Raw genomic sequence first — 26,853 nt, forward strand, 5'->3', positions numbered from 1 at the left:
CTGTCAAGCCCGGGAAATTCAAATACTGGACAGCCAATCAGAGGAGGGGACTTGGGTGTTAGACACCCACCCTTGTAAGGAGCTGGTGGGTTTCAAGTTCCAGCCAATCCCCGTCTAGAGTTACTCCGTTGCCCTAGAGACCAGTCCCCCCGCGCGCACTTCCAAAGGCGAGAAGACCTCAAACCCCAGAAGCCTCCTGCGCCCAACAGAGGGTGCAGCCCCCTATGGCCAATCCGTGCTGAGCCCGGGAAATTTAAACCTCTTAACGGTCGCATGGCTGCTTCTAGCCAATCAGGAGACAGGGTTCGGCTATAAATTGCGCCCAGCAGCGGTGAAGCGCTTATTGCTCTGTGCCTGTACTGGAGAGAGGTTGCTAACGCGCTGCAGCGAGGATGGCCCGTACCAAGCAGACGGCTCGTAAGTCTACCGGCGGCAAAGCGCCCCGCAAGCAGCTCGCTACTAAGGCTGCCCGGAAAAGTGCCCCTGCTACGGGCGGGGTGAAAAAGCCTCATCGCTACCGCCCCGGCACCGTGGCCCTGCGGGAAATCCGCCGCTACCAGAAATCCACCGAGCTGCTGATCCGCAAGCTGCCTTTCCAGCGTCTGGTGCGGGAGATCGCCCAGGACTTCAAGACGGATCTGCGCTTCCAGAGCTCGGCCGTCATGGCCCTGCAGGAGGCGAGCGAGGCCTATCTGGTGGGGCTCTTCGAGGACACCAACCTGTGCGCCATCCACGCCAAGAGAGTCACCATCATGCCCAAGGACATCCAGCTGGCGCGCCGCATCCGCGGGGAGAGAGCCTAGAGCCTCTCCCCTCGGAGCCCGCCGGCTCCCGACAACCACCCAAAAGGCTCTTCTAAGAGCCACCACGTGCCCACGGGAAAGAGTTGAAACGCATCCTGATCTGCTTTATTAATCCGAGTTACGTTTTCTAAGTGGCTTTTCCAAACACAGCCAGTGCAAAGATCCTTGTCCTATACATATTGCAATCGGGTCCATCTAGAAATGGGATCTAGTTTTGATACCCCAAGCTCACTGAAAAAGAAAGTTACCGAAAAGATGTTCAGACCTTTATCATACCCGGGTTTTCAGGTTCTGCCCCCACCCCCATTTGCTAGCCCAAGTGTTTAGTCCTCCGTCTAACCCAACCGAGATGAAATTGGAGTGATTGCGTTTACACTCAACTGAGAAGTTGGTAGTGAAATGCGGAGTTGGTACTGGTGCGGCTGAAATTGATTTGGCATTTGTGTTGGGGTGACAGATGTTGGTGCGTATAATATAGCGGGGGGGGGGGAAATGAAAACTACGACGGAACAGCATCTTTAAAAGCCTTATCGAGTGACCGAAGTCCGCCCCGTCCGCTCAGACACCTGTTCCAAGGATGAGTTTACTATGGATTTTATATATAGAAACTCAAAGTCTGTTCTTGGATTTCGAGGGAGCAAAAGATTTCGATGGAAATAAATGCATTTAAAAAGAGTTGACCGAAATGGCCACAAGCTGGCGCTATATCCTAAGACATGTCATGTAGTTGTCTGTACATTGATGCTGAGAACTGACTTATTTTTAACAATACATCCATTGTTTGCACGAGGGGGACAAATATGAGGCTAAACTAATTCCGCCGATATGATAAAGGGCCAAGACAAATCGATGCAACCCAGACAAGGTCCCCAACTGCTGGGACGTCAACGGAGTCCCCATTCATGTGCCTGCGATTCCAAGATTAACCAAAAAGCAACAGAGAGTCCTGTGGCACCTTTAAGACTAACAGATGTATTGGAGCATAAGTTTTCGTGGGTGAATGCCCACTTCGTTGGATGCATGGGTCTAAAGTCTGGTGTAGACACGGACCAGGCTATAAAAGAACCGGTGAGAACCACGTGGGTAAGGTAACAGTGACAGCAAGTGTAGATGTACTTGAAAGTTGTTAAAAGCACTCAGTGTTTAAATACAGGACGTCCCTGGGTGGGCTCGAACCACCAACCTTTCGGTTAACAGCCGAACGCGCTAACCGATTGCGCCACAGAGACATCTACTTCGTTTTCCCACGTACATCCTCTTCACTTTCCCACGTAGTATTATTTCGTCGCAGTTTTCCCTCTAGGCTAGTGACTTGTTTCTGTTACGTGAGTCGAAGTAATTGCTTCTTCATTATACAAAAGCTCAACGCGGTGAAACCACAACTGAAAGGACGGGAAGCCCACCTGTGGGAGAAGAGATAAGCTAGTGAGGGAAAGGGCCAGTCATGGCTGGGGGGTGGAAATACGAATCAGTGGGTCAGTTTAGCGAATGACCCCCCAAGCCGGCTGCAGCTCAGACCATGACGAAAGAGCAGTTTGTGGGTTTTTTCCCTCCCTCAAGTAAAATGAACTAAAGGGACATACTAGGAAAAACAGAGCCACTTGGCACCAAATATTAGACGCCTTCTTTGCGCTTTCCTGCCTCCCCCAGTCACAAACTGGTTCGCCGACGGGAGGGCGCAAACCAGGCTTGTCAGAGGTTGCATGAAGCAGGGACACCATTCAGTGTCTGGGGCTTTAGAAACAGGAGCTGGCCTGGAGCTCCTCTGCCGCCCAAAGCACAGACAGGTTGACTTTTTTGCAGATTTAAATTCGCTTTCGCGTCCGGAAAGAACAACGCGACGCGTGCGGAAAGGAAACCCGGCAGGCGCGGGCAGGTGGGGGTACCTTTAGCGCCCCGTTTGGTGCTGATGCGTTCAGCCCAAAAAGGTAACTAAAGCCGAGCCGACGAGGATGGGATTCGAACCCACGCGTGCAGAGCACAATGGATTAGCAGTCCATCGCCTTAACCACTCGGCCACCTCGTCTTCTGTCACCGCAGTGGGAACTGGATCTTCATGGACACCGTATCGGGGTGCTGGGTACCCCAGCTGTAGGCAAACGTGTTACCTGAGAAGGAGAGAAACATCTTCCATGAGGGGATGTAGCTCAGTGGTAGAGCGCATGCTTCGCATGTATGAGGTCCCGGGTTCAATCCCTGGCATCTCCAGATTCCTTTTCTCTCCCTTAATTATGTGGAGCAGGGGGCAGACAATGACCCTCCCATCCCGCTCCCCCCATGGGCAGCCTGCCTCACTGGCAAAGTGCAGCCCATGTTTCTCCGCCGCTCTGCTCTCAGAGAGGCTTCCCTGAGTGGTTGCAGCCACGTGGGACAAGAAGATCAAAATGTGAGCCACGCTTTATAATCCGGCGTTACCGTTTACAATAAAGTGAGTTCAGTTTTGGCGGAGGAGGGAAAAGCCGCTGAATTCTGCCCCAGAGTGCTGGAAAGCGGTGGTGCGTTGCTGGGTTAGACGGGACAGCCAGGGCTTTCCTCTCTAACTTCCTGCAAAGATGCAGGATTTGTTGGGGCTGCCAACCAGGACAGAGGCTTAGCAGCCCCCTTTTTGAAAACCTGTAGAGAAAAAGCCTCCACCAGCTCCCAACCCAGGCTGTTCCCTCGTCCAGATGAAGAGCAGCAGGGTCTTGGGATCTCTGAATCATGCATCGGTGTCAATCATTTCTCGAGGGACCCGGATTTTTCTGTTTTGTTTTGGTTTTTTCCAAGACTCCTCTTACGAGCAGCAAATGACAAGTAACGTCGCCAGTTGCACGGGGCCCCAGGCCGCTCAAGGGGATCCCGGCCGGCGGTGGTTTGAACAAGGCAGGATGTACAGCCATAGGGCGCTGATGTGGAGTTGCACAAGAAAAGCAGAAGTGAAGCTGTTTCCACGAGCGTTGGTGGTATAGTGGTTAGCATAGCTGCCTTCCAAGCAGTTGACCCGGGTTCGATTCCCGGCCAACGCATCTGTGTTTTTTTTTTTTTTAATTTTAAATAAAAAATTGGGTTAATTTCTGAAGAAGTGAGGTTTTTACCCACGAAAGCTTATGCCCAAATAAATCTGTTAGTCTTTAAGGTGCCACCAGACTCCTTATTGTTTTCCCAACCATGTTGCCCTTTAGACAAAGACTGAAGAAAGCACGGAGCTCCCCGCACCCCAGTACTCCCACTGCCGAAAGCAAGCCCTGAACCAGGCTGGTCATGTAGGCATGGCCGTGGGAATTAACCACAGCCATGTCACCAACCCACAGTTCTCCTGGCAGGGCTCTTTGCTGCTCTCGTTGGTGCCGGCTGCAAGTGACTGACTGTAAAACTCTGCAACTTGCCAGCGACCCTTCAAGTCAATTAAAAGGAAACCGTGTCAAATCCGGATTCCCTCGCCTCATACCACCGGTGCAAGAACATGACAATACATGACAGCTATTTATAGAAACACAGGCAACCAGCTAGCAGAGTGGCGCAGCGGAAGCGTGCTGGGCCCATAACCCAGAGGTCGATGGATCGAAACCATCCTCTGCTATGTACCTTTTCTGTCCCATCCCCAATAGGGCCAGAACATTTTTCTGGCTTTATATTTGTCCGCATAACACAAAAACACACATGCGCTGACTATTTCCTGTTTGGCAATAAGAGAAGACGGGTTTGCCTATATGGGAAAATGTTTTTTTTTATATCGATTTAGTTTTTTTCAGTCTATGCTGCCTTGTGTCCCCAGACAAAAGCTGGATTTGTATTGTTTGCTGTCTTGTCTTGCTTTAGCTAATGTGCTTGGAAGAGCTATAAATCTGCTTGGAAAACGCTGTTCCACTGTAAGGTGTGTGTTCACGCTTCGGTATTTTGGATTGATTCAATTGCTTCCGCTAGTCCACACCCGCTTTGCATTGTTTCACATCTGGATGAGCCTGGCGGGGGGTTACTTGGGTGCCTGCCCACCTCCCTGTTTAAATGCTGACCCACAGCCAAGCATCCCCCTTTATGATTCCAGCTCGTGGTAGGGTCACAGACTCCAAGTCTATTGCAGTGGTCACTCCTAAAAGTAAAGATGGAAACCCGTTTCCTTGCCCAACCCAGCCAACCCCATACCAGTATGCACCTAGGCGCTGGAAGAATATATGATCCACAACATTGACTCCCAAATAAAGTGGGGGCCGCCTTTGGTATCTCATTGATTGAAAACAACCATGCTCCAGAACTTGTGATGATCCTGAAAAGCCCAGGCCTGCGCCAGCCCAATAGATCCACAGATCCTGAACCAAAGCCACAAGACTGCCCCATAGCCTGCTGGTGATTTTAGAAGTAGGAGCCCTGAGGCCTTGCACTCCACTAAAGGTACTGCTGGCAGGAACAGCTTCAGAGTCCCTGATTGGGCCAGACACATTATTTAAGCCAGAAAGAGACATAGGCAGTTGTCAAGTACCCCGGGTGAATTCCAGTTTGGCTGTTACATTCCTCCCTGGCTTGTACCTGGATCCGGCTTTCCCCATCTGCTCCTCGTTCTTGCCTGCCTCAGTCCTGATCCCTCCCTCTGGTCTTTGACTCCAGCTTTGACCCTGGCTCCTGCTCTGACCAACCAAGCCACAGTTGTGACAAAGGCACCATCCTTTGGGGGTCACAGTTTGATCAGTGCCGCATGAGGTAAATTGCCCAAATGAGGTGACGGAGACATTTCACAGCGCATAAACTTTATAAAGTCATGCATGTGGGATGAAAATTAGAGTAATTTCCCATGAGACTTGGTTGTATTTCACAGCAAAATTGATTTAAACCAGTCACTGCACGTCTATTTTGTATAGCACGTTGTACTGATCATCACCAGATAGGATAAATGAGAACTGGAGGGAAAAGACAGGCCATTGGCAGGCCCATTGCGAGGTAATGCAGGCTTCTCAGGGCCATCCTGTCACAGAGTGTGGGGGAGTCAGGGCCCTGCACCCCTCACTTCCTGTGATTCACTGTGACTCTTATCCAGCCAGTAACACAGAAGGTTTATTAGATCTAGGAATACAGTCCAAAACAGAGCTTGTGGGTACAGGAAACAGGACCCCTCAGTCAGGTCCATCTTGTGGGGTAGGGAGCCCAGACCCCGGTTCTGGGCCTCCCTCCGTTTCCCCAGCCAGCTCCAAACTGAGACTTCCTCCAGCCCCTCCTCTGGCCTTTTTCTCTTTCCCGGGCCAGGAGGCCACCTGATCGCTTTGTTCTCCAACACCTTCAGTTGGCACCTTGCAGGGGAGGGCCCCAGGCCATCAGTTGCCAGGAGACAGGGTGTCGGCATCACACCTGCCCTCTAGGGCTCTGCAACAATCACACGCCCTTATCCCCCCACCTAGATCCTTAAGAAATGCATAGGGGAAACTGAGGCACCCACAGTATTCAGACTAAACATTAAGAACATTCCCACTTTGTCACACACCCATATATGTGTGGGGTTTTCCTTCCATTCTTACACCAGCTTGGGGGGTGGCGGGAGCATCCCGGTGAATAGCAGGGCTGTGTATCTTCCCAGTTTTCCCATTGCCTTTTTGAACCGGACCCTTCTCTGCCTCTTGGGGAAATCCCCCAGTGTGACACCCTCCCACGTAAGGACCGCCTGCCGAGGGGCACATGCAGGAACTAACTTGCCACGTAGGCACCACTGTTGTAGTAATTGGGGCCTTTCCGGGAAACGCTCGCTGAGCTCATGGGTCTGGCCAGGGAGAACCTAACCAGGGCCCCAGGGAGGCAGAAGATCTGGTACCACCGCTCAGCCTATGGCACCGGGGACCAGGTGAGGGGTCTCATCCCAGTGAGGAAGAATAAGCTACAGACTGCCTGGGACAGGCCCTTCAAGGTCATCCAGCAGCTGAACGAGGAGAACGATGTGGTAGAACTGCCCAACCAGGCTCACAGCCACGGAGAGGACCAGGTCAACATGATGGAACCGTACTGTGACAGGGAGAGGCTCGTACCGTCCGTGTGTGGCCAGTGGGAGAAGGGAGAAGATCCCCTGGTGGGCCTCTTCCCTGAGAGTGGAGCCAGCCCCTTGCTGGAATCAATTCCCCGCTCTGACCAGCTAACCCCTGCCCAGCAGGCAGAGATCAGAGAGGTGATGCATTTGTACCAACAGCTGTTTTTCCAACCGGCCTGGGCTCACAAACTGAGCTGTCCACTGGGTGGAGATGGGAGCCAGCCCTCCCATCAGGTGTTCCCCATTCAGAGTAACTGGGAACAGAGCCCAGGCCCTGGAGGGAGAGATCAGAGACATGCTGGCTTCAGGGGTGAAGCAGCCATGCACCAGCCCCGGGGCCTCTCCTGTGGTGCTGGTCGCCAGGAAAGATGAGTTGATCCGAATCTGTGTGGACTATCGGAAGCTCAATGCCATCACCATGTCTGGTGCCTGCCCCATGCCTAGGCCTCATGAGATCCTAGACAAGTTGCAGGGGACTCGGTACCCCATGACCAGGGATTTCACCAAAGGCTACTGGCAGGTGCCTTTGGATCCAGATGCCAGGTTGAAACCTGCTTTTGTCCCCCTTTGGGGCTGTACAAATCCCTGGTCCTACCTTTCGGACTCAAGGAGGCACCGGTCACCTGCCAGCGCCTGGTGGATCAGTTACTGAGGGGGATGGAGAATTTTACCCTAGCGTACATTGATGATATTTGTGCCATTAGCCAGACCTGGGAGGACCATGTGTCCCCGGTGAAGAGGGGGCTGAGTCACCTCCAGGATGCAGGACTGACTGTAAAAGCTGGGAAATGCAAGGTGGGGATGGCAGAGGTGTCGTACCTGGGCCACAAGGTGGGGAGCAACTACCTAAAGCCAGCCAAGGTGGGGGCGATCAGAGTCTGGCCTGCTCCCCAGACTAAGAAACAGGCCCAGGCCTTTATTGGGACGACAGGGCACTACTGGAGGTTTATGCCCCACTTTAGCTCTGTGTCAGCTCCCATCACTGAGCTATGCAAGAAGGGGAAGCCAGACAAGCTGGTCTGGACCAGGCAGTGCCAGAGGGCTCGCTGCACGCTGAAGGAGGATCTGGTCAAGGGCCCGGTGCTGGGAAACCCAGACTTTGACAAGCCCTTGATGGTGTTCACCGCTGCCTCATACACAGGGCTGGGCATGGTCCCAATGCAAAGGGGGAGAAAGAACCCATCATGTACCCGAGCAGGAAGCTGCTGCCCCGGGAGCAGGGCTATGTGGCCATAGAGAAGGGATGCCTGGCCCTGGGGTGGGCTCTTAAAAGGCTGCACCCGGATCTATTTGGGCGGCGCTTCAATGCGTACACTGACCACTTGCCTGCCGTGGCTGCACCAGATGCAAGGGGCCAATGTCAAGCTCCTGAGGTGGACTCTGTCCCTTCAGGAGTATGAGATGGAGGAGGTCCACGTTAAGGGGAGTGCAAATGTTCTAGCTGACACTTTGTCCCAGAGAGGGGGGCCTGAACTTCCCCAGGCCACTGGCTAAAGTGACCCTGCTCCGTTCGGTTTCAAAGGGAGGAGAGATGTGACGAAGTGGGGATTTTCCCTTGTTATGTTGTGTGAGAGTCTTAACTGTTGAACCTATGTGAGTTTTTCTGTTTTGCATGAACACTGTGTGTACCTCAGTTTCCCTGTGTGCTACACCAATACCTCCGTTGTGGGAACAGGGGTGTGTGAATTTGGCTGAGACCTCTGGGGCAGGTGAGGCGGCTCCAGATGCCTGCACATAGGCTCTCACCAGTGGCCTTCGTAACCTGAGACCCAGGAGGGGGATGCGACCAGGTGACTCTTTGACCTGGAAGCTAGACAAAGACAAGGAGGGGCAACGGGGGTGTCTGAGGTCAGGTCACTGGAAGCTGGCAGTCTGCTTGTGGGGACTGGAAGAGGGGGAGTCCAGGCTGCCTGGCCCAGGACTCCCCACGATGGACTTGGCGGAAAGTCACTGATTTCTGTGATAGCAAGCTCTGTTCTACGCTGTGATCCTGTCAACTAATAAACCTTCTGTTTTACCAGCTAGTTGAGAGTCACGTCTGACTGCAGAGTTGGGGGGCAGGGCCCGCTGGCTTCCCCAGGAGCCCCACCCAGGCGGACTCACTGCAGGAGGCGCACGGGGATGCTGAGTGCTCCGGGGTCAGACCCAGGAAGGTCAAAGTTGTGTAAGCTTCTTGCCCCGGAGACAGTCTGCTCAGAGAGAGGAGGCTCCCCCAGAGTCCTGGCTGGCTTTTTAGGATTTAGTTCCAGAGCATTGCCCTGGTGACTCCGTGACACACGGGCTCCCGTGATTCCCTCAGTACTAGTGAGAAATAACCCCCCTCTCCCCTTGCTTAATTTGTAATGAAAGAGGTGCTGGGGAATCAAGCAATTTTTTTATATTAATAACTGAGGCAGCAAGCCTAGAGGTGCCAGGGCTAGGAACTGCCAACCTTATCCCCAGCAAGGCGGGACACAAATTAAGCACTACCCCCCACAGTTTGGAAACAAGAGCAACCCATCCCAAGCAGTTAGCAGCGCCTTCCTGCACATGATCTAAAATCGGCCCCAAGCGCTAAAATTCCCTCTTATGCATTTAAAGTCGAAGGCTGGCTCAGGATTGGCTGAGGGTGCGATGCGCTGTGTCTCATTGGTGGGAGGGGAAGGCGCTGGAGAAGGGGGGCTTCCCTCGCAGTTCTCCCTCTGGTCGGATTACAGCCTAGTTAAGCTCTTGCTGACAGTCCTAGAGCTCATTCGGTCTTGTGCTGCTCAGAGCTTCTGTTAAAATGTCTGGTCGCGGCAAGGGCGGAAAGGGGCTGGGGAAAGGAGGCGCTAAAAGGCACCGCAAGGTTTTAAGAGACAACATCCAGGGCATTACCAAGCCTGCGATCCGCCGTCTGGCTCGCCGCGGCGGGGTGAAGCGTATCTCGGGGCTGATCTATGAAGAGACCCGCGGGGTGCTGAAGGTTTTCCTGGAGAACGTGATCCGCGATGCGGTGACCTACACCGAGCACGCTAAGCGCAAGACGGTGACCGCCATGGATGTGGTGTATGCCCTGAAACGCCAGGGGCGCACCCTGTACGGCTTCGGGGGTTAAATCTCCAGCCCAGGAACCGACACAACTATTGCAACCCAAAGGTCCTTTTAAGGGCCACCCACTTCTGCATAGGAAGAGCTGGTTTTGCCAGGCACACAACTCTAGGTGTTTGTGTTAAAAATGGTAGTTTTCTAGTTTTGCAAATTATCTCTGTTACAGTTCTTCAGCGTTGTATTAAGCGAACACGTGCAACTACCTCCTTGAGTCTCCTGAGCCACTCTGCTCTTAGGTTTCCTTAATTTAAATATTTTTGAATTTGCTTAAATATAAACCAGCTCATCTATACCCTGAGCCTATATAGCTAACTGATGGGTTTCAGAGGGGTAGTCGTGTTAGTCTATATCAGCAAAACCAACGAGGAGTATTTGTGGTAATTGTATAGTCTACTATTCAGAACAAGGAATTTCAATGCATTTCTGAAGCTCTTCTGCTCTATCATTCTTGTATTGAGATAATGTAACAGCGATTTCCCTGTGGCTGAATAGGTGAAACGCTGTAGGGGTGTAATAGCTCTTAAATGCTCTATCTTTTGATTTTTCTCTGCAGAGACTGTTAGAAGACCGCGATTGTGATGTGAAATCCTTGTGCAGTTAACAGTAGCTGTGGCTCATTGGATTTGTGACTCTTATTTGGAGATAAATATCTTCCTTCTCCACTGTCCCTTTGAAACATTTTGAGGCTAGTTTGTAAGCAAGCAGCTTCCTTGCATTCGGCAGGAAACTGCATTTGGGTGACTGGGAAAATCTTCTATTTTCATAGGAACCTGATAGTGACTGTAAACTGAAATACTAAAATTGTCATGATTTTCCTTAAAGAATGGTCCCTTGCAAGTCTTTGGGTAAGAGTCCGTCTGGGAGAATTGAAGCTTCTTCAATTCCTCTACATTTCATCCTCCAACCCCCCATTTGTGATCAGACGTTTGCACCACTTCCTTTCACCTCCGCTCTGTACACCTGCTGTAAAAGCTTTGTTCTGCCCATTGTCTTGTTCCCAGCTTGTCCAAGACTGCAACTTGCCGGGATCCTATAAGTGGATCCCTGGTTTGTGACTAAGCAAAAGAACAGATGTCTAATATAGCCTGTAAGTGAGACCGGTTTAGTTCCCTTTTAGCTAAAGAACCTCCTGTCAACCCAGTACCCAATTTGATAAGAGGGTTTCACCCATTCCGTATCCTCGCTGTCTACATGCAGTGGTGATAGGGCACTTTTTGTTTTATAAACATGCCTAACTTTGGCTTATCTCCCCCCATGCTGTCTCGCATTAGCTAGCTGAGATGTTCTTTCCTAGTAAGGTAGTATCATGCACAAGAGAAATCATCCTAAATTTTCCTTACCTTCTTGACCACTCCCTGGACACTCAACAACAGACTTAAGTGGCCATTCTTCAATTAAAAAAAAAAAACTTCAAAACCAGACTTCAATGAGAAACTGCTGAACTAGAATTAATTTGCAAATTTGACACCATCAAATTAGGCCTGAATAAAGACTGGGAGTGGCTGGGTCACTACAAAATAATTGGACCTCTGCTGATACTCACACCTTCTTGTCAACTGTTGGGAATGGCCGATGTCCACGTTGATTGCATTGCCATCCTTAACACTACAAAAGTAATTTCCCCTCGCTTGATATTCATCTCTTGTTGAGAATAGGCCACTTCCACCTTAATTGAACTGGCCTCATTAGCACTGACCCCCTTGGTAAGGTAACTCCCATCTTTTCATGTGCTAGAACAGTGGTTCTCAAACTTTTGTACTGGTGACCCCTTTCACATAGCAAGCCTCTGAATGCAACCCCCCCTTTATAAATTAAAAACACTTTAAAATATATTTAACACCATTACAAATGCTGGAGGCAAAGTGGGGCTTGGGATGGATGCTGACAGCTTGCAACCCCCATGTAATAACCTCACAAAACCATTTGAGAATCCTCTGCTAGAATAGGTTTACTGTATTTTCCACTCCATGCATCTGATGAAGTGGGTTTTAGCCCACAAAAGCTTATGCCCAAATAAATGGGTTTCCTCTAAGGTAGCACAAGGACTCCTCGTTTTTTCTTCTAGAACAATGTAGTTTCTTTAAAAAAGAAACCCGTGTAGCTCTGTTAAGATAAGAATTATTGCTAGTTTATACCCTAGAGCTGTATCATTATTGCAACAGTATCACTAACAGTCTAACATTGTAGTAGCTTAGTTGAAAAAAGCATGTAACTGTTAATATCTATACCAGATTTAAGCACAATGTTAATATATCCCTGTCACGATACACAAGACCAACTCTTTCTATGCAGGAGTGAGTGGCCCTTAAAAGGGCCTTTGGGTTGAATATTTTTTTCCCGTTCGGTCCCAGGGGGAAATCAGCCCCCAAAGCCGTACAGGGTGCGGCCTTGGCGTTTTAGGGCATAGACCACATCCATGGCTGTCACGGTTTTCCGCTTGGCGTGCTCGGTGTAGGTCACCGCATCGCGGATCACATTCTCCAGGAAAACCTTCAGCACCCCGCGGGTCTCTTCATATATCAGCCCCGAGATACGCTTCACACCGCCGCGACGAGCCAGACGACGGATCGCAGGCTTCGTAATGCCCTGGATGTTATCCCGCAGGACCTTTCGGTGCCTTTTAGCACCCCCTTTTCCTAGGCCCTTTCCACCTTTCCCGCGTCCAGACATGTTAACACTAACAGAACTAAACACTATAATTCTTCTCACGGCTGCTATCACGGCTTAACTAGCCTGTGATCGGACCAGAGGGAGAACTGTGAGGGAAGCGGGCGGCAACTGTCTCTCCCGTCTCTTTCCCAACCCTACCTGGTGACGCGACCTGACACCCACCAATCAGACACCGAGTACCGCACCCCAGCCAATTAATAGCCAGCCGTTAACTTTAAATTTGGAGCCTGGACTTATTCCTGAGTATGCGCAGAAAGGAGCCGCAAAACGCGTGGAAATAAACACCCGCCTCCGTCTGAACACGCCGGATGCGGGAAGAGATTTTTCGGCCCCTGGGCTTGTAGGACCCAGGATCCCCCACCCCCGGTGCAGTATGTAGCGGGGAAGATGCTGCGCCCCGCTCCGTGGCAATCCGGTGTTGGAATATTACCTCAACAGGGAGGGCGAAACTCTAAACCAGAGACACTGAGGGAATGTGGAATCGTGCTAGAAGTTTTAATGTCCGTCCCTCTCCCCAAAATCGCTTCTGTCACTGTATTGCGCGCAAGGCCGGGACTGCACGTCCCCTTTCTTCTGCGTGCACTCGAGGATTTTGCGCTCTTTTCTTCTGCGTGTAAACGCCGAGAGTTCCGAATTCTCTCTAGTCCCAACACGATGGGTTCAGCGAGTTTTGAGTAAATCGAAATTCTTCCGGGGAAAAAAAAAAACCCTGTTCGCAGAACTAGTTACATCCTTAAGGTTTACATAATCGTTGCAGGACCGGGGTAGAAAGCCGTTTTTATCCTCCCCCCGATAAGTTTGTGAGTTCCCTCATTGCGAGTAAATGAGCCCATTACTACACCCCTATAGACCACTTCACTTCTAACTGAACACAGCAGTGCAACACGCTCTTTCCGTGGAAGAGTGGGTGGCCCTTAAAAGAGCCTTTGGATTGAATAACAAACGTTTCACGCTTTAAAGAACCGAATCAGCCTCCGAAGCCGTACAGGGTGCGCCCCTGGCGTTTCAGGGCATACACCACATCCATGGCGGTCACCGTCTTGCGCTTAGCGTGCTCGGTGTAGGTCACCGCATCGCGGATCACGTTCTCCAGGAAAACCTTCAGCACCCCGCGGGTCTCTTCGTAGATCAGCCCCGAGATACGCTTCACCCCGCCGCGGCGAGCCAAGCGGCGGATGGCAGGCTTGGTAATGCCCTGGATGTTATCCCGCAGCACCTTACGATGCCTCTTAGCACCGCCTTTCCCCAGCCCTTTACCGCCCTTTCCACGACCTGACATAGCTACACAAGCAACACCAAACGACCAAGAGAAAATAGTTTTTCTACAGCTATGACAAGGATTTATATAGGCTAGAGTCCGACCGGAGTGAGAACCGACAGGCAAAAAGGCGGGACACCTCTCCGCTCGCTCGCCCCGCCCCAGGTGACGTTGGCTCTCTCGCTCACCAATGAGACACTTAGCATCACTCCCTGACCAATCATTAGTCAGCAGTTAACTTCAAGTACCGCTTTGGCGCTGCCTCGGCTCTCTACACCTTCACCCACACAATGATCAGAGAGTTGCTATACAAACAATGCTCCACGTTGGGATGGGGGCGGGGAAAAGCAGGAGGGAGAATATCTTTCTCACTGACCCAGATCCCTGTAGGACCGTAGTTCTCAAATGTTTGTACTGGTGACCCCTTTCACATAGCAAGCCGCTGAGTGCGACCCCCCTAATAAATTAAAAACACTTTATCAATTATCAATGCTGGAGGCAAAGCAGGGTTTGGGGTGGAGGTGACAGCTCGCGACCCCCCTCGAGAGGTCATCTAGTCCAGTCCCCTGCACTCATGTGGGGGCCCAAGTCACAGCACAGGCCCCCCATTGTGCTAGGCATTGTACAAACATAGAGACAGCCCCTGCCACAAGGACCTTACAACATAAGATGCAACACTTGTTACATTTTGATAGCAGCCCTTTCCTGCTTGCTCCCATTCTGCCAATCATGCTTTAGAGCAGCGGTTCTCAAAAAGTGAGTCGCGACCCCCATTTCAATGGGGTCACCAGGCTGGCATTAGACTTGCTGGGGCCTGGAGCTGAAGCCAAAGTCCAAGGGCTTCAGCCCTGAGTGGCAGGGCTCAGGTTACAGGCACGGGGCTGAAGAAGCCCTTGGGCTTTAGCCCCTCTGCCTGGGGCAGTTCAGGCTTCGGTCCCCCCCTCCTGGGGTCATGTGGTAATTTTTGTTGTCAGAAGGGGGTCACGGTGCAATGATGTTTGAGAACCGATGTCCTAGAGGAATGCTCCCTAAACATCTGGCCAGCTACCTCCTTTTCCTCCTGGAAATCCCTCCTTCAGCTTTTCCTCTGATGCGACGACGCCTCCAAAAAAACTCGCCATCCCTGAAAAGGGGGAGAGCGAGGTCACGCTGGATTTTGGTTTGTATTTCTCTTCCAAATCGTCAGGGAGATTGTGTGCAGAGAGGGAAGGGGAAGTACAGTGAACGGGGCAGGATCTGAGGGGCGTGAAAGGCAGTGCTTAATTTGTAATGAAAGCAGTGACAGGGCTCAAGCAATGAGGCAGTGGGATTCAAGCAATTTTTTTTGACCATTCATAACTGATGCAGCAAGCCCAGATGTGCCAGGGCTAGGAACTGCCAAGCCTAGAGGTGCTGGGGCTCCGTGAAAAGGTGGCTGAAAATATGGGAATGGGACTTGGTCAGGGTGGAGGAGAAGAATTGTCTTGGCTAGGAAAATGGCCGACCGGAAGAAGAGAATTAATTGGTAGTGGCAGAAGTCGGCATGATCAGAGAAGTCTTTCCACAGATGCTTGGTGGGAATCAAGGGAATGGATGTTGGGGGGTGTCACGGAGTCCCCCGGCGATGCTCTGGAACTGATCCATATGAAGCCAGGCAAGACTCTGGGGGAGCCTCTTCTCTCTGAGCAGACTGTCGTCAGGGCAAGAAGCTTACACAGCTTCGACCTTCCTGGGTCTGACCTCAGAGCATTCAGCATCCCCGTCCACCCCGTGCGCTTCCCGCAGCAAGCCCGCCTGGACAGGGCTCCTGGGGAAGCCACACGGCCCTGCACCCTGACTCTTCAGTCAGACGTGACTCTCAGCCAGCCGGTAAAACAGAAGGTTTATTCGTCGACAGGAAAACAGCATAGACCAGAACTTGTTATAACAGAAATCAGTGACTTTCAGCAAAGTCTATCTTGGGGAGTCCTGGGCCAGACGCCCTGGACTCCCCATCTTCCAGTCCCCCCAAGCAGACTGTCAGCTTCCCCACCTCAGACACCCCCGTTGCTCCTCCTTGTCTTTGCCAGAGTCACCTGCTTGCATCCCCCTCCTGGGTCTCAGGTTACGAAGGGCACCTACATACAGGCAGCTATGGCAGCCTCACCTGCCCCAGAGGTCTCAGCCAAAGGCACACGCCCTTATTCCCACCACCGAGGTATTGGTGCAGCACCCAGGGCAACTGAGGAACACACAGTATTCATGCAAAACAGTAAAACTCACGTAGGCTCAACAGTAAGGCCTGGTCTACACTATGACTTTAATTCGGATTTAGCAGCGTTAAATCGAATTAACCCTGCACCCGTCCACACAACGGAGCCATTTATTTCGAAATAAAGGGCTCTTAAAATCGATTTCTGTACTCCACCCCGATGAGCGGAGTAGCGCCAAAATCGATTTTGTCATTTCGAATTAGGGTTAGTGTGGCCGCAATTCGATGGTATTGGCCTCCGGGAGCTGTCCCAGAGTGCACCATTGTGACCGCTCTGGAAAGCAATCTGAACTCGCATGCACTGGCCAGGTAGACAGGAAAAGCCCCAGGAAAATTTGAATTTCATTTCCTGTTTGCCCAGCGTGGAGAGCACAGGTGACCACAGATAGCTCATCAGCACAGGTAACCATGCAGGCTGATAATCGAAAAAGAGCACCAGCATGGACCGCACGGGAGGTACTGGATCTGATCGCTATATGGGGAGAGGATTCAGTGCTAGCAGAACTTCGTTCGAAAAGACTAAATGCCAAAACTTTTGAAAAAATCTCCAAGGGCATGATGGAGAGAGGCCACAATAGGGACTCAGATCAGTGCCGCGTGAAAGTCAAGGAGCTCAGACAAGCCTATCAAAAAACAAAGGAGGCAAACGGTCGCTCCGGGTCAGAGCCGCGGACATGCCGCTTCTACGCCGAGCTGCATGCAATTCTAGGGGGGGCCGCCACCACTACCCCACCTCTGACCGTGGATTCCGAGGCGGGGGTAATCTCATCAGCTACACCTGAGGATTCTGCGGACGGGGAAGAGGAGGAGGAGGAGGAGGAGGACGAGCTTGCAGAGAGCACCCAGCACTCCGTTCTCCCCAACAGCCAGGATCTTTTTCTCAGCCTGACTGAAGTACCCTCCCAACCCTCCCAAGCCAGTAGCCAAGACCACGACCCCATGGAAGGGACCTCAGGTGAGTTTACCTTTTAAAATATAAAACTTGTTTTAAAAGCAAGCGTTTTTTAATGATTACTTTGCCCTGAGGACTTGGGATGCATTCGCGGCCAGTACAGCTACTGGAAATGTCTGTTAACGTGTCTGGGGATGGAGCGGAAATCCTCCAGGGACATCTCCATGAAGCTCTCCTGGAGGTACTCCAAAAGCCTTGCCACAAGGTTTCTGGACAGTGCAGCCTTATTCCGTCCTCCATGGTAGGACACTTGACCACGCCATGCTAGTAGCAAGTAATCTGGTATCATTGCCTGACAAAGCCTGGCAGCGTATGGTCCCGGTGTTTGCTGGCATTCAAGCAACATCCGTTCTTTATCTTGCTGTGTAATCCTCAGGAGAGTGATATCGCTCATGGTAACCTGGTTGAAATACGGGAACTTAATTAAGGGGACAGAGGTGGCCGTTCCTACTGGGCTGTTTGCCTGTGGCTGAAAAGAAATCCTTCCCTGCAGTTAGCCAAGCGCAGGGGGGGGATTGGCCCTGAGCTTTTTGCGTTTGGCTAGCAGGGATCTTCCCTGTTACCAGCCATGCGGTGGGGGGAGGGGTACAGCGATCATCCCAGAGAATTCATGGCGGGAGGGGGTGCGGGGGGGTTAGTTTGGTTTCTGCAGGGATCTTCCCTGATACCTGCCACGCGGTGGGGGGAGGGATAAAGCGATCATCCCAGAGAATTGGATGGGGGGGGGGGGTTTAGTTTGTTTTCTGCTGCTGAAGGTTAACAGGAAAACCACAGCAGTCAACGGGCTTTGTTTGGTATGTGGGAAAGGAGGGCGCAGAAGCCGAAAGACAATGGCTTACCATGGCTGCCTGCAAGCTGAATTCTGTTGCCTGGACCTGCGTCTGTGATCTCTAACACCAAAGCCACAGGCACTCAATATTCAGATGGAAAATGCGACCTTGTACTGAAATCACATGTGCTATGTAATGTGAATAGTGTTTTTCACCATGAAAGAGTATAAGCATTGTTCTGTAAAATGTATCATTTTTAAAACTTCTCTCCTTTTTTTCAACCCTCCCTCCAGCAGCTGCAAATTTTTCAAGCCTCCCTCCTCCGTCCCGAAGGCTCTCTCAGATAAGGCGGCGGAGAAAGAGGACGCGAGACGACATGTTCACGGAAATAATGGAATGCACCCGCAGTGAAAGAGCTCATTTGAATGAGTGGAAGGACACTGTATCTAAATTCAGGAAAGCTGCCAGTGAACGTGAGGTCATGAGGGACGCTTGAGATGAGAGGTGGCAGGCTGCAACGCTGGGGCTGCTGCGTGATCAAACGGACATGCTCCGGCGTCTGGTGGAGCTTCAGGAACGGCAGCAGGATAACAGACTGCCGCTGCAGCCGCTGTATAACCTCCCTCCCCCCTCACCATGTTCCATAGCCTCCTCACCCAGACGTGTAAGAACGCGGGGGGAGGCTCCGTGCACCCTCTCACTCCACCCCAGTGGACAGCCCAACCAAAAGGCTGTCATTATATTGAATTTGTTCAGTGGCCTTTTACTTCCCTCCTATCCTCCTCCCAAACCTCACCCAGATTACCTTGTCGGTTCTCTCCCTATGTTTATAATCACTTAATAAAGAATACATGATTTTTAAACTATAGTGACTTTATTTCCTTTGAAAGAAAGCTGGGGGAAGGGGGAGGGTGGGTTCCTTACAGAGAATGAGTCAATAAAGGGGGCGGGTTTGCATGAAGGGAGAAACAAACAGAAATTTCACACTGTAGCCTGGCCTGTCATGAAACTGGTTTTCAAAGCTTCTCTGATGCACAGTGCTCTTCTAATCACCCTGGTGTCTGGCTGCGCGTAATCAGCAGCCAGGCGATTTGCCTCAGCCTCCCACCCTGCCATAAAGGTCTCCCCCTTACTCTCCCAGAGATTGTGGAGCACACAGCAAGCAGAAATAACAGTGGGGAGATTTCTTTGGCTGAGGTCAGAGCGAGTCAGTAGCGATCGCCAGCGACCTTTTAAATGGCCAAATGCACATTCTACCACCATTCTGCACTTCCTCAGCCTGTAGTTAAACAGCTCCTGATTCCTGTCCAGGCTGCCTGTGTATGGCTTCATGAGCCATGGCATTAAGGGGTAGGCTGGGTCCCCAAGAATAACTATTGGCATTTCAACATCCCTAACGGTTATTTTCTGGTCCGGGAAGTAAGTCCCTTGCTGCAGCCCTTTAAACAGAGTAGTGTTCCTGAAGACGCGAGCATCATGAACCCTTCCCGGCCAGCCCACGTTGATGTTGGTGAAACGTCCCTTGTGATCCACAAGTGCTTGCAGCACCATTGAAAAGTACCCCTTGCGGTTTATGTACTGGGTACCCTGGTGCTCCGGTGCCAAGATAGGGATATGGGTTCCATCTATCGCTCCACCACAGTTAGGGAATCCCATTGCAGCAAAGCCATCCACTATGACCTGCACGTTTCCCAGAGTCACTACCTTTGGTAGCAGCAGCTCAGCGATTGCTTTGGCTACTTGCATCACAGCAGCCCCCACAGTAGATTTGCCCACTCCAAATTGATTCCCGACTGACCGGTAGCTGTCTGGCGTTGCAAGCTTCCACAGGGCTATCGCCACTCGCTTCTCAACTATGAGGGCTGCTCTCATCCTGGTATTCTGGCACTTCAGGGCAGGGGAAAGCAAGTCACAAAGTTCCATGAAAGTGCCCTTACGCATGCGAAAGTTTCGCAGCCACTGGGAATCGTCCCACACCTGCAACACTATGCGGTCCCACCAGTTTGTGCTTGTTTCCCGGGCCCAGAATCGGCGTTCCATGGCTATAACCTGCCCCATTAACAGCATGATCTCCAAAGCACCGGGTCCCGCGGTTCGATAGAATTCCATGTCCATATCCTCATCACTCTCGCCGCCGCGCTGCCGTAGCCTGCTCCTCGCCGCCTGGTTTTGCAGGTTCTTGTTCAGCATAAACTGCACGATAAGGCGCGAGGTATTTACAATGTTCATGACTGCTGTCTTCAGCTGAGCGGGCTCCATGCTTGCCGTGGTATGGCATCTGCACTGTTCACCCAGGAAAAAGGCGCGAAACGGTTGTCTGCCGTTGCTTCCTGGAGAGGGGGGAGGATATACCCAGAACCACCCGCGACAATGTTTTTGGCCCCATCAGGCATTGGGATCTCAACCCAGAATTCCAATGGGCGGAGGAGACTGCGGGAACTATGTGATAGCTACCCACAGTGCAACGCTCCAGAAATCGACGCTAGCCCCGGTACATGGACGCACACCGCCAAATTAATGTGCTTAGTGTGGTTGCATACATTCGACTTTATACAATCTGTTTTCCAAATTCGAATTATATAAATTCGGATTAATCCCGTAGTGTAGACATACCCTAAGACTCACATACAACATAAGGGAAAATGCCCACTTCGTCATGGGGGGTTGGGGGGTAAGCCAGGGCTGGGAGTTGGCCGCATGGAGCTTGCCGCAAGACAGAGGGACATAGAGCCAAGAGCGGAGAAGGACACAGAATGGAGAGAATCACCAACAGCAGCAGAAGAGAAAGCAGGGCATTGGCAGAAGCAAAATCGCTCAGCACAGGTGGGCTGAATGTCACAAACGGGCAGGCTGGCACAGGAGAGGGAGAGAGCTCGTAGATGGTGCTGAAAGACCAGGCGACGATCTGCGACGGATGAAGATGAGAAAGGTCAAGGGAATGGCCATGTTGATGGGTGAAAGAGTCGGTCAGCTGGCCCGTGGCCACGGAGGAGCTGGGTGGGTTGAAGGAAGAGGAGGATGGCTGCAGATGCCATGTGAGCCAGAGGGACCCAGAGCTCTGTGAGAGGAGCTGGAAGGAGGAGGAGATGAAGGGGTCATAGATGGCTCTGAACTTCTTTGAGACAGAGCAGCATTCAAGAAAACAAGAAAAGGTGGAGGGGCAGAGGGGATGAAGGGGTTGTTGCTTCTCTGAGTTCATGACTCAGGATTGGCAAAATAACAGGCTCAATCAGAAATATTTAATCTAAAATAATCAGTCAGAGAGTAGTACAGCCCTACCCAGATTACAGAAAGAAATAGATAATTTACCACCGTTTGTTGTCAGACTAAGAGCTGGATCTGTGTCTTGCCTGCGTCTGGAAGCGACGGGCACTCTACTTCCTCCTCCCCCCCCCCCCCCACTAAATTCCCAAAAAAAGAACAGGAGTACTTATGGCACCTTAGAGACTAACAAATTTATTAGAGCATAAGCTTTCGTGGGCTACAGCCCACTTCTTCGGATGCATATAGAGTGAAACATACATTGAGGAGATATATATACACACATACAGAGAGCATGAACAGGTGGGAGTTGTCTTACCAACTCTGAGAGGCCAATTAAGTAAGAGAAAAAAACTTTTGAAGTGATAATCAAGATAGCCCAGTACAGACAGTTTGATAAGAAGTGTGAGAATACTTACAAGGGGAGATAGATTCAATGTTTGTAATGGCTCAGCCATTCCCAGTTCTTATTCAATCCTGAGTTGATCGTATCTAGTTTGCATACCAATTCCAGCTCAGCAGTCTCTCGTTGGAGTCTGTTTTTGAAGTTTTTCTGTTGTAAGATAGCCACCCGCAGGTCTGTCATTGAATGGCCAGACAGGTTAAAGTGTTCTCCCACTGGTTTTTGAGTATTATGATTCCTGATGTCAGATTTGTGTCCATTAATTCTTTTGCGTAGAGACTGTCAATGTACATGGCAGAGGGGCATTGCTGGCACATGATGGCATATATCACATTGGTAGATGTGCAGGTGAACGAGCCCCTGATGGTATGGCTGATGTGATTAGGCCCTGTGATGATGTCACTTGAATAGATATGTGGACAGAGTTGGCATCGGGCTTTGTTACAAAGATAGGTTCCTGGGTCAGTGTTTTTGTTCAGTGATGTGTGGTTGCTGGTGAGTATTTGCTAAATTCCCATATCAGTGTCATTATAGGGTTTCAGACAAAGGAAATCTCATTGCCAAGAATATTCTCCCAGAAACATATGTCCTATCTGTGCATTCTTAGTTTGCCTGAGTCGTGTGTGAAGGCCTGTGTGAAGCTTGGAGGACTAACAATTCTGCAAGATAATCCTTCTTACCCCACAATCATAGAATCCTAGGACTGGAAGGGACCTCGAGAGGTCGCCTAATCCAGTCCCCTGCACTCATGGCGTGACTAAGTATTGTCTAGACCGTCCCTGAAAGGTGTTTGTCCAACCTGCTCTTAAAAATCCCTAATGATGGAGATTTCACCACCTCCCTGGGCGATTTATTCCAGTGCTTAACCACCCTGACAGTCAGGACGTTTTTTCCCAATGTCCAACCTGAACCTCCCTTGCTGCAATTTAAACCCATTGCTTTTTGTCCTATCCTCAGCGGTTAAAAAGAACAATTTTTCTCCCTCCTCCAGTTGTAACAACCTTTAATGTACTTGAAAACTGTTATCATGTCCCTGCTCGGTCTTCTCTTCTCCAGACTAAACCCCATTTTTTTCAATCTTTCTTCCCTGTTGATTCCACATCGGAAAACACTGGCTGTAACAATCATCCCATATTAGTTTCCCAAATCTATATATGCATATATCAGCTGTGTGTGTGTGTGTGTGTGTGTGTGTGTGTGTGTGTGTGTGTGTGTGTGTGATAGAGGTACATAAAATTATAAGTGATGTGGAGAAAATAGATAAGGAAAAGTTATTTACTTATTCCCATAATACAAGAACTAGGGGTCACCAAATGAAATGAATAGGCAGCAGGTTTAAAACAAATAAAAGGAAGTTCTTCACACAGTGCACAGTCAACCTGTGGAACTCCTTGCCTGAGGAGGTTGTGAAAGCTGGACTATAACAGGGTTTAAAAGAGAACTGGATAAATTCATGGAGGTTAAGTCCATTAATGGCTATTAGCCAGGACGGGTAAGGAATGATGTCCCTAGCCTCTGTCTGTCAGAGGGTGGAGATGGACGGCAGGAGAGAGATCACTTGATCATTGCCTGTTAGGTTCACTCCCTCTGGGGCACCTGGCATTGGCCACTGTCGGCAGACAGGATACTGGGCTAGATGGACTTTTGGTCTGACCCAGTCTGGCCGTTCTTATGTTCTTATGAACGCACACGCGTGTTAAGAAGATGGTTTCCAAGAATAGCTGGAGTTGTATAGACACGAAGGTGCCCAAGATTGTTTCAGATACAGTCTCATAGATAAAACTCCTGAATACTTGTTGGTCAAGGACCAGTGTTCTGAGCCTTCAAGTTCACACATACTCTTTGTTGAAGACACAGATTCTAAGGAATAGTTACTATATACGTGGATGAAATATGCAGCAAGAAAGAACAGAAAGGATTCATATTTACCAACAGGTACTAACAGTGTGTGGTGGAGAAGACGGGAGAATGGGAGCTAAAAGGCAGGGCTGGGGGATGAGTAATACCTCTGTAGCACTACCTAGCCGCCATGGTGGGGGTTACCCATATGACTGCACTAGGGTGACCAGATGTCCTGATTTTATAGGGACTGTCCCGATTTTTGGGTCTTTTTCTTATATAGGGCCCTATTACCCCCCCACCTCCTGTCCCGATTTTTCACACTTGCTGTCTGATCACATTAGTCTGCACAGATCCTGTGAAGGTAAATACCACAAGACATACTGCTGGAAGGCCAGACTGACAACTTCTGTTCTGGCCCTTGGTTGGTCCAAGCTCTCTATTTAAGACCAGGAATGCGACAAGATGGCTTCTCCTGCCAATGATGCACTGGCTGGCACTTGAATTCCTGACGCTGGCTCTGACCCTTGGCTCCAGGGTTACTGGGACAATTTGTATAGTCGGGGTGCTGAGAGCCATTGAACCAAAGTGGAAACCCTGTATGTGCTGGAAACCACTTCGAGCCAGGGGGTGTGGCAGCCCTCCTAGCTTCAGCACCTCTGCACCCTACGCAGGATTGTACTAATCTTTGTACCAACTATGCCTTGCGAGGTGTCATTTGAAAACGGGTGCAAACCTACCTGGCCTGGATTAGGCAGATCTGCTCAAGCAGGCCTTAAACAAAGGGAAAATTGACCCCTCTAGCCAGGTGTCATCAAAAGGGATGGGCCCTCACCTATCAAAAGGCCTTTCTTTGGCAAGGGAAGGAGGCAGAATCAGAGCTGTGTTATTAGCACGGGCTCAGATACGAGTTACTGAGGGATTTAAAAGGTGCCACAGCAATATTTCAACACGGAATAAAGTTATTAAAACTGAACAGGTCAGTCCTTGTGTCCCAGAAACTCTGCCAGTTGGATTCTTCCCCGACCAGTTAAACATCTAGAAGGGATTTTATTCCCATAGTCACGAGGGGAGGGTTTACAAGTGTTTATAACGGAGAGAAGGGGCTGAGATCTCGGGCACCCTGCGGATTCTCTCCTTGCAGCTCACCCCCCTTATTTGCACAAATGAGCCAAACGCGGAAATGAAGCTGCTTGGCATTAAAGGGGAAATTGCAGCCACTTTCGCAAGCCGGCGCCGTGGCTTAGTTGGTTAAAGCGCCTGTCTAGTAAACAGGAGATCCTGGGTTCGAATCCCAGCGGTGCCTTTTCATTAGACAAACCTTGTGTGGTCCCCGCTTCCGGGTCCCTTCCACTTTTATGGGGCCCGGCGCTTTGCAAACCAGCCGGTCACCGGCGCACGTTTATTGAGAGAGAAGCCAGCCCGGGACCCCGGCTTTTTCTGCTTTGAAACACTGGCCTCCTTCGCGCGCCCCCGGCCAAAACTTTCAGCCTCTGTGGCCAGCAAACAAACCCAGCTCCAGTTTTACCTGCCTGTCTTGCGGGGCTGCAACCCAGGACATGCGCGTGGATGGAGAAGCGTGTGGCTGCCCCTGTAAGGAGATTTGGGAGGGTGGGGGCTTGATGCGATGATCCTATAGACAATATGCCACAGGGTAATAGTTTAAAAAAAAATAATCCTTCCCTGACCGGGAATCGAACCCGGGCCGCGGCGGTGAGAGCGCCGAATCCTAACCACTAGACCACCAGGGAGGAGATGATGATTGGTCTCTACAACACGGTGTACAACGCAAGGAGCCGGCATTCCCTGTTCCGTGTGAACACACGCAGCACAAACCGCTTCCCTCCGCTCAGCTAAGACGAATTCAGACCCAGTCGGGCTTTAGCACTTCGCCACCGAGGGAATAGAGTAAATGCCCGGATCAAGTCATAATAAATGCAAGGATAGACCCTGACAGCAGAGAGAGCACTTCTCTGCTGCTGGGGTTGAGTTCAGGGAGGAAAAGAACACTCCGCAGAGAGACACGGTCACTCCTTTCCTTTTCCCCATTCCCCTCGGGGGCTGGAACCGGATTAGAGAGGGATGCTGGCAGAAGGGAAGGAGGTGCCGTGTTTCAGGCTGTTTGTTGGGAGGTTGGGGACTGACTTTGTTTAGAAGCCTGGAGTCTACACCAACTTCTCAGGGGGGTTGATTGAACTTGGGGGTACCCGTGGCGGGCAGCGGACCGGAGAGGGGCTTAATTAATGAGCTTCTGCAATTAGCTCACTCCTCCCTAGTCACTTGCATATCAACCCACCCTCTCGTGAAGGAGGCGGCGTTGAATAAAATGGCTACTTTTATTCAAAACAAAACACCTTTCCTCCAAACAAAAGACAAGCTGCAAATCCGGAGCCAGAACCTTGTGCTCAAACCGACTCTGAATCTTCAGTTCTCGCAGGCCCGGTTTCGAAAGAGGTTTGAAAACAAGCCAGAAACAAGATGGTGATAAAATATTTGAATGAGTCATTTCCTCCCCCTAGAGAAACTTCCTTGCTCCAACCCCTCAGTTATTACTGTATCGGCCAATTATTCGCCTTTATCTGTTTTCTTGTTCCCTGAATACCATGGTCTGGACATGCTGGGTTGAGCATTGGAGAAGCCACGTTTTTGAACTAGGGCGTTTTAAAATGAAAATGGTCATGTTTGTCCTGAACTCTCTCCGCTACAGGGAAGAGGTTTAAGGACTGCGGGTACTGCCTTGTATGGCCAGTCAGAGGCTAAACCTCAAACGTTTCCCGTATAATTTGTGGTAAACATTACTCGCAGTTGCGGAATACTTAATTGCGACATTATAGAAAGCAGAGTATCACAAGTTTTGCACTAAACGGATTCCATGTTTAGACAAGCCACTTGGGAATTTAACCCGGATTAATAAAGCAGATCAGGAGGAGTTTCAACTCTTTCCGTGGGCACGTGGTGGCTCTTAGAAGAGCCTTTTGGGTGGTTGTCGGGAGCCGGCGGGCTCCGAGGGAGGTGGCTCTAGGCTCTCTCCCCGCGGATGCGGCGCGCCAGCTGGATGTCCTTGGGCATGATGGTGACTCTCTTGGCGTGGATGGCGCACAGGTTGGTGTCCTCGAAGAGCCCCACCAGATAGGCCTCGCTCGCCTCCTGCAGGGCCATGACGGCCGAGCTCTGAAAGCGCAGATCCGTCTTGAAGTCCTGGGCGATCTCCCGCACCAGACGCTGGAAAGGCAGCTTGCGGATCAGCAGCTCGGTAGATTTCTGGTAGCGGCGGATTTCCCGCAGGGCCACGGTGCCGGGGCGGTAGCGATGGGGCTTCTTCACCCCGCCCGTGGCGGGGGCGCTTTTCCGGGCAGCCTTAGTAGCGAGCTGCTTGCGGGGCGCTTTGCCGCCGGTGGACTTACGAGCCGTCTGCTTGGTACGGGCCATCCTCGCTGCAGCCCGTTAGCAACCTCTCTCCAGTGCAGCCACAGAGCAATAAGCGCTTCACCGCTGCTGGGCGCAATTTATAGCCGAACCCTGTCTCCTGATTGGCTAGAAGCAGCCATGAGACCGTTGAGGGGTTTAAATTTCCCGGGCTGGGCAGGGATTGGGGAGAGGTGACCAAACCCCTGT

General features: G+C 51.0%; 3 protein-coding genes and 7 non-coding genes across 10 annotated transcripts; 5 read left to right on the plus strand and 5 right to left on the minus strand.

Moving 5' to 3' along the window:
• The first annotated feature begins 392 nt into the window (after nucleotides 1-392).
• LOC135894957 (histone H3-like) lies at nucleotides 393-9,862 on the plus strand. Its single transcript, XM_065423011.1, has 2 exons — nucleotides 393-721; nucleotides 9,538-9,862. Exons 1-2 carry the CDS (start codon nucleotides 393-395, stop codon nucleotides 9,860-9,862), a joined length of 654 nt encoding a protein of 217 aa, XP_065279083.1.
• TRNAN-GUU (transfer RNA asparagine (anticodon GUU)) lies at nucleotides 1,959-2,032 on the minus strand. Its single transcript has one exon. It is a non-coding gene; the product is annotated as a tRNA-Asn (tRNA).
• TRNAS-GCU (transfer RNA serine (anticodon GCU)) lies at nucleotides 2,748-2,829 on the minus strand. The gene has a single exon. It is a non-coding gene; the product is annotated as a tRNA-Ser (tRNA).
• Nucleotides 2,940-3,011, plus strand: TRNAA-CGC (transfer RNA alanine (anticodon CGC)). Its single transcript has one exon. It is a non-coding gene; the product is annotated as a tRNA-Ala (tRNA).
• On the plus strand, nucleotides 3,737-3,808 carry TRNAG-UCC (transfer RNA glycine (anticodon UCC)). The gene has a single exon. It is a non-coding gene; the product is annotated as a tRNA-Gly (tRNA).
• Nucleotides 4,291-4,362, plus strand: TRNAM-CAU (transfer RNA methionine (anticodon CAU)). The gene has a single exon. It is a non-coding gene; the product is annotated as a tRNA-Met (tRNA).
• Nucleotides 9,863-12,083: 2,221 nt separating the features above from the next.
• Nucleotides 12,084-26,667, minus strand: LOC135894944 (histone H3-like). The gene is made up of 2 exons (XM_065422997.1): nucleotides 26,339-26,667; nucleotides 12,084-12,541 (listed from the first exon to the last, which is right to left on the minus strand). Exons 1-2 carry the CDS (start codon nucleotides 26,665-26,667, stop codon nucleotides 12,214-12,216), a joined length of 657 nt encoding a protein of 218 aa, XP_065279069.1. The 3' UTR covers nucleotides 12,084-12,213.
• LOC135894950 (histone H4) lies at nucleotides 13,005-13,830 on the minus strand. The gene has a single exon (XM_065423003.1). The coding sequence runs from the start codon at nucleotides 13,802-13,804 to the stop codon at nucleotides 13,493-13,495; it is 312 nt and encodes a 103-aa protein (XP_065279075.1). The 5' UTR covers nucleotides 13,805-13,830; the 3' UTR covers nucleotides 13,005-13,492.
• TRNAT-AGU (transfer RNA threonine (anticodon AGU)) lies at nucleotides 24,471-24,544 on the plus strand. The gene has a single exon. It is a non-coding gene; the product is annotated as a tRNA-Thr (tRNA).
• Nucleotides 24,918-24,989, minus strand: TRNAE-CUC (transfer RNA glutamic acid (anticodon CUC)). The gene has a single exon. It is a non-coding gene; the product is annotated as a tRNA-Glu (tRNA).
• Nucleotides 26,668-26,853: the final 186 nt, after the last annotated feature.

Source organism: Emys orbicularis (assembly GCF_028017835.1).
Source record: "Emys orbicularis isolate rEmyOrb1 chromosome 21 unlocalized genomic scaffold, rEmyOrb1.hap1 SUPER_21_unloc_1, whole genome shotgun sequence".
In the NCBI taxonomy this organism is placed as follows: domain Eukaryota; kingdom Metazoa; phylum Chordata; order Testudines; family Emydidae; genus Emys; species Emys orbicularis.